General features: G+C 41.3%; 1 protein-coding gene across 1 annotated transcript in view; it reads right to left on the bottom strand.

Annotated features, from left to right (window-relative positions):
• The window catches only part of ITGAV (integrin subunit alpha V), a 54,076-nt gene that overhangs the window by 33,015 nt on the left and 7,552 nt on the right, over positions 1-13,509 (bottom strand). The window contains exon 2 of the mRNA XM_014310820.2: positions 10,387-10,514. Within this exon, the coding sequence (XP_014166295.1) occupies positions 10,387-10,514 (128 nt within the window). The remainder of the gene's footprint in view (positions 1-10,386; positions 10,515-13,509) is intronic.

Here is a 13,509-nt window from a genome sequence, read left to right as displayed (position 1 = left end):
GCAGGATGAGGTTCAAACCCAGCTGGCTGCATGGGGAGGGGGGCAGTGCTAAGCTGCTGGGGAGAGGACAGCAACACAAGGCTGGGAACTATATCCTTTGTGACACCAACAGGGATTTAAAAGTGGTTAATTCATCTTTTAACCACACCCAGGGTTACGTAGCCTGGAAAGACAGATTTGGCTTCTGCCCTCTACTTGTCCAGCTACTCTTGAATACAAAGAAATGTCTCAGCTCTACTTGCCAAACACAGCTTTAAACAGTGGCAAACTTGGGGATAGTTGCAGAGTGGCATTTTATACTTTTCTGTTGGATACTTATACAGCACTAGGTATGCATGGCAAAAACGAAAGCTGGTATAGCAGTTCCCTAGTGTAAAGCAGAATCCTATTGTCCTAGGTACTATAAAGGTGTCTAGGATGCAAACTTCCCACTTAAGTTTAGAACAACAGGCAAGAAATAGAAGGAAAGGCTGTGTTGTAATAGGGATTGAGCAGCCATTCTGCATTATCAACCTGATTTTATCTCAGCTGTTAAGGAAATTAATTCCTTGAAGTCTGGGCTGAATAATAAGAATAAAAAGTAGAATAAAAAGAAAGCCAAGTACTGGTTACTGGTGCCACCTGCCCATGGTCTATGCTGACTGCTCTGGAGAAGAGGGGAGCCAGCAGAACAACCAGCACAGGTTGCCAGAAGAGATCCTCTCTGCCTTTTCACCCTTCAGCTGCCAAGAAGGATCACTATCCAGGACATCATCTCCCTTGGTGTTTAGGGGACAAAAATATTTTTCTACAGTATTAAAAAGCCCTGATTCAGCTTTAAATTGAGGCTAATATTAGAAACCTCTATGAATCTTTCAGATACAACCAGAAGCTGGCACATAAAAACCCCAAATCCCCAAAGCGGAAAGCAAACGAACATGACCACAAAGACAATTGTGTGCCAAACGGAGTTTATGTGCCAGATGTCATGACTTCAGAAGCCAGCATCGTCATTTCTGAAGGCCTGAACAACAAATGAAGAATTCTTACAAAACCCCACCACCCCACAGAAAAATGTGTTCCATGAGGCAATTTGGCAAGCTGGATTTTAGTTATTTATAGCACCTCTATTGCAGAAACATGCTGCAAACATCTCAGTCAAGTTGCCCCGTGTCAGTGCAAACATAACAAAGCAAGATGTGCTACAAGGCTAAGATGCCTTAGATTGAGTTTCTCTTGTATTCAAAGCTTCTTTAGGTTCTTTAAAGCTTTAAGTGAGGGGCTCTTAGGGAGAGGGCCTTGAGTTCAGCTTGACAATGGCTGCAACACTGGATAGTGTGTGAGGACAGAAGATCTAGATCAAGTGGAAAATTTGTACATTGGAAACACAGAAAGAAGTCTCAGCTAAAAAACTGATACAGGCCAAATCTGATGTTAACTGTCCATTAGAGAAGAAAACCTTTGTTTACCTATACTCACTCAGAATTCTCCCCAGGAAAAACTGTGCAAATAGATTATAAGCCTTTCTCTCAGATCCAAAGAGAAATTAATTTTATGAGGAATTCTGGAAAACACCCACTCACCAAAAATCCCCTGACTTTAAACAAGAAACCATTTGAGTTTTTTCTTCATGACTGGGAAAAACAAACATTAAAACACTTAAATGTGAGCCCTCACTGAAGCAGCTTTAACCACAGTTAAATATTGAGCTATACCATAAAGTAGATGTGTCATGGGAAGGTACAGGATTGACTTCAGCATTTCTGTGTTTTATTGCAAAGAGCCTGACTTGATTATTATTTTATCTTTGTATAATTTTTAGTGGTAGTTATATATACATATATTGATTTTTTTTTTAAGAACAAACCTTCCCCCCCACCCTTTAAAAAACAGTACCTACCTTAAAGGAACCAAACTGTATTACAGGTTAGATTTAAGCATCCAGGGATTTATAAATCCAGCCCAATGCTTTGATGTATTATAATCAGCCTTAGTACTATAAGGATTCTTGTAGCCTTATTGTATTTCTTACAGCCTTTTCTTGCATTTCTGAAATTTCAGAGTATTCCAAAAACACCCTACACACGTCTTTAAGCCAATGATGTACATTTTAATCAAAGAATCACAGAATGGTTTGGGTTTGAAGGGGCCTTAAAGGTCATCTCATTCCAACCTCTCTGCCACGGGCAGGGACAACATGGGCAACTAGACCAGGTTGCTCAGAGCTCCATCCAACCTTGCCTTGAAAAAGCCTTTAAAAAGCCATTCAAACAAATATATCTAGGCAGGACAAACTATATTCTGACTAGATTTATTCCAGAAAACATTCAGAGTTTTTATGCAATGCCATTTGTCAGACTAAAACGCAACTGCTACAGGCACTTGTACTTGATGGGTCACTAATTCCAGGATTATGTCATATGGCCATGGGGTATTATTTCCTATTTGTAAAGGCAGCTTCTGCCCTGGTCTTTCCTTTGCTCCTTCTGATTGTAGCAGGCATCACATGATGATTTTACATGATTCTTTCCATAGGGAAAAAGGGCTGACATGTCAAGTCAACAGTGCTGTGTCTCACAAGGTGGAGGGATGGGGTAGTCAGGGCAAGAACAGAATTAAAATTAAAACAAAAAGAACAGAATTAAAATTAAAACAAAAGCAGAAATAAAAGGTGTGTTGCTGGTGGACCAATGGAGCACTGACTCTTTACCACATTCCATAGGATTTGAACTGAAAAATGAAAATTAATGTGGAGAGATGCTGGGCAGAAATTGCAGAAAAAGAAAAGAAATCCATCTTCCAAATATAATAAAAAGATCACTTTTTTTTTTTAGTGATGGATTTCTTTTAACTACCACCTTTGGATAGTTGGCACCTTCTTTTCCCAAGGTGAATATTATCAGTTACAGGAACAAAGGAGTTACTGGGAAAGTCCTGCTGTTGAGTAAGTGGATCCAGTTGTAACTTGCAGCCCGTCTGTTTTTATGGTAATGAACAAACTGAACTAAAACATCTCCCCCCATCTTCAGACACACTTAACAGAGATGATCGTGAGTCAGGAGGCACTGAACTGATGCAACCTGGTTCAGTGTCATCACACTAAAAACACTTAAGAAGTTGTAAAATGTAAATAGCCATCCAATTCACAGACCTCTCATTAAAATAAACCTCTTTGTAACTACGCTGATTGCATGGAAATGAAGTTGCCCTTCTAGGTGAAAGGAAACTGCAGCTAGCCAAAAGAAAGACAAAGCTATAAAATATGCAAGAGTCTTCTTTTCATAAAGAGGGGAAATCTATGCAGTGTCAATTATCTTTCTCCTATCATTACAACCAAAATGTGAGCGATTTCAACCTCAGCTGAGGCAGCAGGAGCAAGTGAACACCAACTCATCTTCCCTTGAAACTCCCCATGCTGGGAGGCAGCTGATGTTTAGCAACCTTGGTTGATCCACAGTGTTTTGCAGTGACTCAGGCAGAGGGGAATACAGACCTTCCCACTAGTCCCCTTCCCTCTCCTGAGGTATGAATCCCACGTTTTCCCCCGGGCAGTGCTGGAACAAAAGCATCCTTTCCCTCGTCTAACAGAAGTAAGCCGCCTTTTTTTTTCCAACCCGTCATCCCCCTGCGAGCCAGCCACATCCAGACAGAGCCAACAGTGTTCAGGCAGGACTCTACCTAATCACTAAAGCATGAGCAGCGCTCTGCTGTCAGCTCTAACAGCATGGGGAGGAGTTTCCATAGGTTCTGCTGCTCTCTGCTGCATTCAGAGCAGCACCCGGATCCCAAGGCACGCCCCAGTCATCCAGCGCAAGCAAAAGGATAACAACCAAACTTCAGGGGGACTGAGCTAACCAGAGATTTAGCCAGATAAAAACCAATCAATTTCACTCCCAATCAATGCATGGTCTTCACAAGATTTATTGCTTTATTGCTGATGAAATCAATGGCTTCTGAGGTTGAAATTCCCCTGTGGATTCCGTGGTGATACCAATAAAGCAATCAGCCAAAAATAAAACAACACTTTGTTAGAACAAGCTATTTTCAAAGAACACTGACCTATCCCACACTTCCTTATTTTGTAAGTGGAAATGATGGAGTTTTGAACAATTGACTGTTTTGCACAAATGATCAAAATCTGCAGAAGGGAAATGTAACCTCATGGCACCCACTGCAGCCATAACTTCATCAGCAGGTCTTACCGGGGCAGTGCTACAGCTCAAAGCTGCCCGAGGCAGTTAAAATACCCACTTCAAGCTAAATAGGTCACAGATAGATCCAGCCATGCCAAACTGGTGGTTTAGGCTTCCAAACAAAGCCTCCTATTGTCTAGGATCACCCACTCGGGGGATAGAAAAAAAACAACAAATCTGCAAACGTAAGGAGTACTCAGGAGAGCTCTTTACAGGGGCATTTCCTTGAAAAGTCTCCTTCTCCTCTTTTAGCACAAAACAACAAAACAAAATATCCAGTCTCCAAAGAATTGTATCCAGAAGCATTTAAGAACGAACAATTTCTCTAAAATTACTTTGTTGCATCAAAACACGGGAAGGGGGAAGAGGAGGGACAATAGGAGGGTCTGTGATAAAAGGCAGAGGCCACACTGAATTCTTTTCCCAAAGCAGCAAAACCACACCACACTGAGCTGAAAACATTTGAGATGCTCCCAGTTTCTAGTATTCAGTAGCTTCTGCAAGTCTCCCCAGTCTTGAATTTTGAGCTCTGCTGCAGAGAATGAAAGCAGCAGGAAAAGCTTTCCCCAGGAGAAGGAATGACCACTCAGCCACGCATCCCTGGTTTACCACAGGTCTCAGAAAAGCAAAACAATCCATTGTCTGAACAAGCAAATCTTCCTGGGCTAAACACAAAATCCGCTCAAGAAATCTGCAATTCATTAGCATAGAAGTTCAAATTGGTTTTTATGAGCATATTTTCCTTTGCAGCAGTTCGTAGAGCTGTCTGCATTTCATGAGATGATTCTAAATGCAGCAGCTCTTGGGGCAGTCTCAGGACTGCACTTTCTGGTGCTGACAAAGAGCTACAGTTTCAAGCATCTTGTACTGCAGCAGATACATTCTCAATTAATATTTTTTAATTTTAATTTTTAAAATAGCAGCAGGTAATAAAATAATTTGGTTAAACTTTTACGAAAAGCCATAGACACATGAGGAAATGCTATTTCTACCTAACCATTTCCCACTATTCTTGACTGATGGCAAGCTAGGACCCTAATAAGAAAAATAAAATTATATAAATAATTATGAAGATTGTTTCTTTTTGGAAAGCAAGCACACAGAAAACTTTTGACTTCTATTAATTTGCTACATGTGTAGCCTGATTAACTCCAGCTGGTTACATGGGTCTCTGAATAATTTTTTGTTTGCTGAAATGAAAACTCAGAATGATCCTCTAAAATTCCAGGGGCAAATAATGGAGGTATTTATCTAGACAGTTAGCTAAGTGTATCAGCCCTGCCATTCCATGCATGCCTAACTGTAAAACACAGAAGTAAAAACATGAAGATGATGTGTTGATTTTCCTAAAAAGCACATTTGGCCACCCCTCTGCTCACTGGTTTTGTTGTCTGGCTCAGTGAACTTGTGAGCCTCCTGCTGCACAGAAAAAAATATGTTTACTTTTAGACACAGAAAATGGACAACTACACAAAGTAAATTTAACTTGTGCAATACCCTTTAACTTTCCAGGAATCTTTTTCCTGAGGAAGATTATGGAAACACTGTTGGCAATATCTGGTACTATCCACAAAAAATTTGCTGTGCCAGTCTGTGAAGGCTGTGGAGATGAAAAAAGAAGATGGAGACCGATACATCTTTAAAACAAATGGGTTTGGACCTTGGCCTCAGAACTGATCAGAAACAGAAAATGGGCTGCTTATTAAGTGCATTCCCTTCAGAGTTTACCCGCAAGAAATTTGTTTTTCCTGGAAAAAGCTGCTAAGCAGCTGGCAGAGAAAGCCAAGTGTTAAACTTTCTAAGAGAGGAACCACGTCTCTGGTCAGTCTGGTGGAAAGGGCTCAGCCAGGTGTAAAAGCAGTTTTTCCACTATTTGCTTTCCCAGATACTTTCTTCTTCACAAACTTCACAGCATTCCCCTATTTTGATGGATTTAAACAAAAAATTAACTAAATTTTCAGTCACAACATTATCCAGTGTGGAGAACAGATAAGAATCAATGAAAATCAATATTTACCTTGAACTGCAAACCTGTGATTTTGGTTAATTTGAATGTAAAACATCTTGCATAGGGGAAAGGATTTATTATCATTGCTTGTGTTTATGAAAATTTTGAAGAATATGCTATCTTGAGAATATAAATTTCCTTTCAGTGTTTGTCCTGAAAAAATGGGGCCTCCTACACATTCTAAAAGTCTGAAAGTTAACTGGGACAGAGGGGAAAAATTCCAAGTATTTTACATAGCAATTGAATTGAAATTGTAGTCATGCTTTGTCACTTGTAGAAAGAAGTCAAGATACAGAAGAAAACCAACGCCAGAAATTTTAGTTTTGTGACAGAGGCACCTTCACTGCTGAATTAACAAGGTAAACAGGAATAGGGTTAAAAAAGTATTTAAATCAGACCTGTTTCTATCTAGACTTGCAGGATAACCTGTTAAAGTAACAGCAGCACTGCTTCACATTTCAGTTTTGCAACAGGACCAACAGGGTGTGCAGGTGAGGAAGCTTGCTGTGGGGCTTGGGTCCTTCTTAACCTACTACGCTGATGTGCTGCTAAGAGCAGAAGCCAGCCTGAAACACTTGCCTGATGACATTAGAAAGTCTTTTTTTACAAAAAGTATTCAATTTCTAGCCCAGTGACACAAGCACATGCAGCACAGCCACGTGCACCCTGAACTTCAGGGCAGGCTCCACCACACACGTCTGCTATGCCACTTTCACACAGTCACAACTGTGTTAAATCAAAGCCAACTGATGTCACTGCTGAAAGGCTGAGCAGCCCCACAGCAAAGCATCTTTGCATTTGGGAAGTGTTAATGTGCCATATAAACATTTTGCCTTCCAAAGCCACCATATATACCAGAATGTCAAAAGCAATTAGTGTCATGTGCACAGAAACACACAGAACACACAGGGACAGAATATTCTCCAGTGAATTTTCAGTGAGTAAAACCACTGTGCTGAGAGATCCAGGACAAGGGGAGATTCCCTTCCACAAATTCTCCCTGCCCATGGCAAGGGGTGGGAACTAAATCATGTTTAAAGTCCCTTTCAACCCAAACCATTCTGTGATTCCATGAAATATATTGCTGTTTTAAATGGGAAAATATGCTGTGAAAGAACTTTGCTTTTTTAGCCAGAGGTTTAAAAGTTATAACAACTGCTTTTGTTTGAGTTTGGTTTTTATGTTACTGGCTGATGGGAAGGGTGAAAAAGAAATGATGAAAAAGAGGGAAATACATGTCATATCAGCATGAGAGCTACATAAATGACATTGCACAAATGGACTCCTGCTCCTGACAGAGCTGAGTGGTCACCCACAGGAAGGAATATACAAAGCAGTAAATTCTATAGTACAGGAGCTATCAGCTCAGTGACTTATCACCTTCCTCCAGAGCAGCTGGGGTAAGTGCAAGTGAGCAAGCAATGCTGCTGAATTTGAGGGCTGGAGCAGCTCTTCCAAAGGTTATCCTCCAGCAGCTGGCACCTTCCCTGCTGGGCTACAGAAGAGCTGTGGCATTTGATCACATAAACGACCACACTGCTGTACAAACACGATGCTAAAGCCAAAAGCAAGAGCAAGAAAATAAAACCCAGCCCTGTGCAGCCAGTGAGCTCAGCATGGCCTTTGTACAGATGGGGAAGAGAAATGGACCCATAAAGCTGTAGAAAAACTTATATAAAAAAACAAGGAATGTTTAAGAAGAAATTGTCCTAATTAATAGTAATAGAACAACATCTACAGGAAGAAACTCTGCTTGCTGGACCTCTGTAAACTCCTACTCTCATATTTATTTGTGATAAAAAAAGGGAAAACACAACCTTACACAGTCAGAACAAGGCTTGCTCTTTCCTCCTTTCCCTTGCCACATTCCCTCTGGCCAGCTCTGGCATTTCCAGCTGTGCTACCTGGCAGAAGGAGCAGGAGCAGGAGTAGGGTCATGACTCCTGTTAATTACAGGGCATCCAGCTCCACACGCAGAGTTTGGCATCGTCAGGCAAACAGAGGAAAGCCACAAGGACAAGCATTCTCATTATTTTCCCAGGTCAGATTTTGCACTGGTTGTAAGCAATTAGAAAATAATTCTGAAGAAACACATCTAAGTAATGATGCAGAACTGGGTTTTTCCAGTGAATCTGGGAGGGAATGAAAAATCTGCCTCATGTGGCAGGGCTAAGCAACACCTCTGGAGTTACAGATGGTATTGCACAAGTGATAAGCAGAGATGGATGAGCCTGGATTCCTGCAGAGGCTGCATTTAGTCATGTACAAAAAGCCTCTTTGCATCAGCACCACAAGTTAGTGGTCAGATCTTCCTGTTTCCCAAAGTGGGCCAGGAACCTTCCCTAATCCCTGTTCCCTAACAGGCAGGGCAGGCAGGAGCAGCAGCTCCCAGTGCTGGCACTGACTTTGTCACCAGAACACAGGGAATCGAGCATTGTGCTATGCACAAAGAAAAAGACATTTTCTTTTTTTTTTGTCTCAAGGCATTCATTATTTTATCAAGCTGAAATACAAAGCTCCTTTTCACCAGGATAATAATTGACAAATCCATTATTCCCCCATTCATTGCCTCAAAGCTGGAGTGAGTTAAAGCCTGCCTGAAAGAAATCCTCTTAAGCCTTTATGACCTGCTATTTTTACTGTTAAATTTCAAGCAATTAACATGGCTGTACCTTAAAGGAAAATGACAAGCAAAACACTGTCTGTTTGTCCAGGAGCCCATCCCTTAAGCACAGACATGCAGGAAAGCAGTGCAGCCTCTATCAACTCCACCTGGCACATGGAAAAGCCTACTGCAAACGTTCACAGTACAAACTCATAAATACACTGTAATTCCCATTAGAAGATGTGTTTAGAACCTACATGCTATGATATTAATGATAACTATTAGCTAGGGACATCAAGATTCTTTCTTAAAAGCACCCAAAGTAACAAAAAGCACACTTGTATTCTAGTAAACAATAAGCCCAGAGAACAACAACAAAAAGAAGATAGTTATAATCTGATTTTGCTGCCTTGACACTGATGCAGAAAAAAATGTCAGACTTTGCATCTTATTAGAAATTTTTAGTAATCTGACAGATATGCTCCCATAGCATGATATGAGAGAATGATAAATGAGTGAAGGAATGATAATGACTTGGGGTTTGTGGGTGCCATTTCATACTTTTTTCCTTTTTTTTTTTTGCAAGGAAGCTGGTGACACAGTGGCTTTCACAAAAAGATATGAAGATTTCAGAAATCCGAACAGCAACAACCTTTTGTGGCATACCTTGACAGTGAAATTGGAAGAAGGGCTTCTCCACTCTACTGCACACTATTTAAAAAGGCTGCATCAATCTAGCAACTTTTAGGCTGCCAAGTCAAAATACTGGCAGAGGCAAGAATGAATTACAACCAACCAGACCTTCAGGGCACAGGTGTTTCCTCTGCCTTACCACATGGGTCTTGCTAATCCCCTCCTGTGCCATGGGGAGGTTTTTCCACTGCCCTGAAACACGCTGTGGAAAACAGGATTCAGCACAGAGTGGCTGGAGCAGAAAAGCACACGCAGTGCTTTCTCATGACCTGCCACAGCCTGTGGAAATCACTGTGTGCACCAGAGCATGGAGAAGGACTGAAATGTTTCATGTCCACACTGCTGCTGCTTGGCTCCTCTGTGCTTCAGCAATGGGTAAGGAGTGCCTATGACCTGAGTGCTGCTATCACAGAAGCCACAAACACTGTGGAGCTATATCTGAAGGAAAAAAAAATTAAAAAGACATTTTTCCACAGTTTTTAGGCCATATTCCTGTTTTCAGACGAAGTTTCTGGGTATTTCTGCCTAAACCACCTTTGCTGATACTGAAAAGCATCTTTCCTCATATGACACATTCTTAATAGGAAGAAAACCCCTCGGGGTTCATTGGGAATTAGGTTGCCAAATGTTTTAGCATTGCTGAAAAGTACAGAGGAGAAATATAAATAGGTTAAAACACAAGAAGAATAATGTTTGCTCACTCAGGCTTCCAGCACATACCAGGGACAACCATTTTTAAAGAGAGGAGAGGAAAAGGAGAGCACAAGCAAGCCTTGACTAGCTGCCAGTCAAAAACCAGCCACATTCACGCTGAGCATGACAAAAACCCCACAGGGACCTGAAACCTTTCTGCTTCCCCACATCAGAGCAGAGGCATCCCCTCTCCCCCACAGTGACCCACACATTACCTGTGGCATCAAACACAATGGGCTGGCAGTTCCTGTTTGAGTTCCAGTTACACTTGAGCACCTGCCCTCCCTCTATGATGTTGTGCTGGCTAGTGTTGGCTTTTGGAGCTCCCACCAGAAGATATGTCCTGCAGGAAAAAGAAGAAGCAGAACAAAGGTTTCAACACCTAAGGCACAGCTGTTATAATTTTATGACATCTGAAGAGTTAATAAAGCAGAAGTCTTGCCTACTGTAATCTAAATCCAACTCCAACTACTCTCAGTTACAGAGAAATTCATATGAGGTTCTCTTTTCTGCATGCAAAAAAATAAATACCAAAAGAAGACAGAAAAAAAGACATGACAAATTTAAAGTATCCAGGCTTCCTTAGGATTGCATTTTAAGTGCAAGAAACACCTTTCATATTATTCTTTTTTCCTTTCAAAAATATGTACGTGTACAGCAGAAGAGGAAATTGTACACTTCTGTACATTATGAAAGCCATCAGGTGGCATAATTTCTGTTAATTTTGTAAGGGTAATTCAGGGAAGTCAGTCAAAAATGGAAACAATGTATAAACAAAGCAGCAGAGGGCTGGGAGCTCAGCATGTACTGAACGTGATGAGTCAGCCCTGCCTGAGCAAGGGCTCTTGCAAAAACAGCCTCCAAGTGCCAGCCACTCCGAGCCACAGATCTGCATGTTAATGAATCCTCACCCACACTCACTGCACACTCATCACTTTCTTATCAGCATCTGCTGTGCTTTTCTGCCCCTCTGCCTCTACAGACACTTGCTCGGTGCCCCCCGAGCAGAACTGCCTGCAGACTGTTCCTGCCCAGGTGGCAAAATTCAGAAGTGCCAAAGGAACAAACAGACTGAACAAGGCTCTTGGTGCCTTCCAGGAGCCCCAGCACCTCTGAGACCCGCTTGACACATCAGCACTTGACTGAGAGAGTCAGTGTGAAGCATGAAGTCATGCTCAGGAGACAAAATCAAGTGCTCTCTTTCATGAGTGAGCCTGCTCTGCCTCTTCCCTTTGCGCTGCTGAAGAGGGAATGCAGCTTGCAGGAGCAAGTCTTGTCAGGCACTACAGTTCTCTGGTTTGGAAACTGGCTTAGCTGAACCAGCTGCAGGACTGGTTGGAGAGAATGTCTACAGGCAGGCAAATCCAGGCTTATCAAACTTGCTCTGGTTTTCAGAGTCATCTCCAGGCTCCTTTTCAGTAAAGAGATAAGCATGGGTATAAACATGGAGCACCTCATCAAAGCTCAGTTTGCATGAAGACCTACCAGTTTTCAACCTGTGTGAATTTTCAGAACCTTAAAAATGTCCTGGCATGGACCCTGATAGAAAATCCAGGCTAGCTGGCAATCCATTTATTTTCCTTAGTTGCCATTCTTAGACTGTCTAGATTTTTAGAGCAGGAATTTGAAACACTTTAATCACTTAAAATCAGCTCTCTGGGCAGAACAGAAATGCTTAAAAATGAACATTATAATGTCAAGTAAAGAAACATATCAATTATTATCATTACAATCTATTAAACAAGTGGTAGCTTACCTCCCATTTTACTGCTGTACCACTGACTTTTGAGAAGTCCCCCAAATGAAACAGTTGTTTAAAAGATTTATGCATTCCCATTTTTATGATATATTTTTATTTTTCTTAAACTAATAATTGTGATGAAGTTTATTAAAGATTGCAAATAAAGGAACCATTATGTGGCTCAACAAAGGTCTTTTCCCTAAATAAAAAAAAAAGCATTTTCATGATCAGAGACCAAGCAAGCAGATTTCATCACAGCTCTTATAATAATATGCAAATTACCCAAATTCTTAGAAGTCTCTAATCCACATACTTTGGGAAAGAGGGAATAGAGGGACAATTGTATTTCCATGGGAATACACCAGCTATGCTTTGATACTGCCAATTTCCTGAATCACGATCCTGCAACATCCACCCCACCCCAATGCTGGGGCAACGCTAGGAGTGTTCTGGCACCTCTGGCTGCCTTTCCAGGGATTTCCATGGGCAACAAAGAAACTGGCCCTTCCCTGGAGGTGCATCCTGGACTATCAAGTGCAGCTCCTCTGAAGCAGAGGGTGGGTGAGAAACCTGTTTCATTTGTTAAGGAGCTGTGCTCCTATGAACGCTGTGCCTACTGTCAGGCGCCCCGACACAACACCACCACTTCCACTCCTGGAACGGGACTTTCATCCTGGACTTCTAAATATGCTTCAGTTTGGCATCCAGCAGGTCAAAATAGACGGTGAAACAGCAGCTTGAGCATTCAGGAACTAACAGCATGCCTTTGTTGTCAGGCTAGGCAGTCCAAATAGCTTTAGCCCAAGGAAACTGACTTAATCGCTGGTACTGATGTATAAAACAGGTGATGAATAAGAGCTCACTAAAGCAAAAAGAAAGGCACAGAAACCACATGACACCCCATATGCCTGGACGCTGCATACAAGTATTTCTGGCTATTTCAGCAGGCAAAATATCAGTGTCCATAGGCATAAACTGAAAACTGAACACCACGAGAGCCTGTTCCTGTGAAAGTTGCAGAGTTACTTGGGTTAATTACGAACTTCAGTGTAAAATAAAGTGTTTAGCTTAGCAGGTACAAACAAAATTTTAGTGTTGACAAAAAAAAAAACAAACCAAAAAACAAACCCCAACCAAACAAGGAGAGTATTCCCTTTGAAATATACAGAAGCTTTTCATGCTGCCTGACAACCACACTGTTTTCTTTAACAGCAGTGCACTTGGAGGTCAATAGTTCTTATAAAAATAATGGAAAGGTTCCAAATAGTGATTTCATGGAGAGCTGTGTCACATAATTCCTTATCAGAAAGCAAGGAAGAAAGTTTATTACATCCATTTACCAGTCTCTTGATAACTCTGCAGCCACACGTGGACTTAAAAATAAAGGGCAGGACAAAAATAGAAGATTTTTCCTTTTAGTACCAAGACTTAAGATAGCAGAGAAAGATGGCGCAACATGTGCAAGTTAAGACAGGATGGCTTCTAATATATGTAGGTAATAAAAAAAATGCCAACAAAGCTAGATGATGTACTGCAGAAAGACTTGCTCAATAGCTGTACAATTTGCTTATAAAGTTTCACAAGCTAGAGATTAAGG

Source organism: Geospiza fortis, unplaced genomic scaffold (assembly GCF_000277835.1).
Source record: "Geospiza fortis unplaced genomic scaffold, GeoFor_1.0 scaffold155, whole genome shotgun sequence".
In the NCBI taxonomy this organism is placed as follows: domain Eukaryota; kingdom Metazoa; phylum Chordata; class Aves; order Passeriformes; family Thraupidae; genus Geospiza; species Geospiza fortis.
Note: the sequence above shows the minus strand (reverse complement) of the source record. Positions and strands in the feature narration are given on the sequence as shown.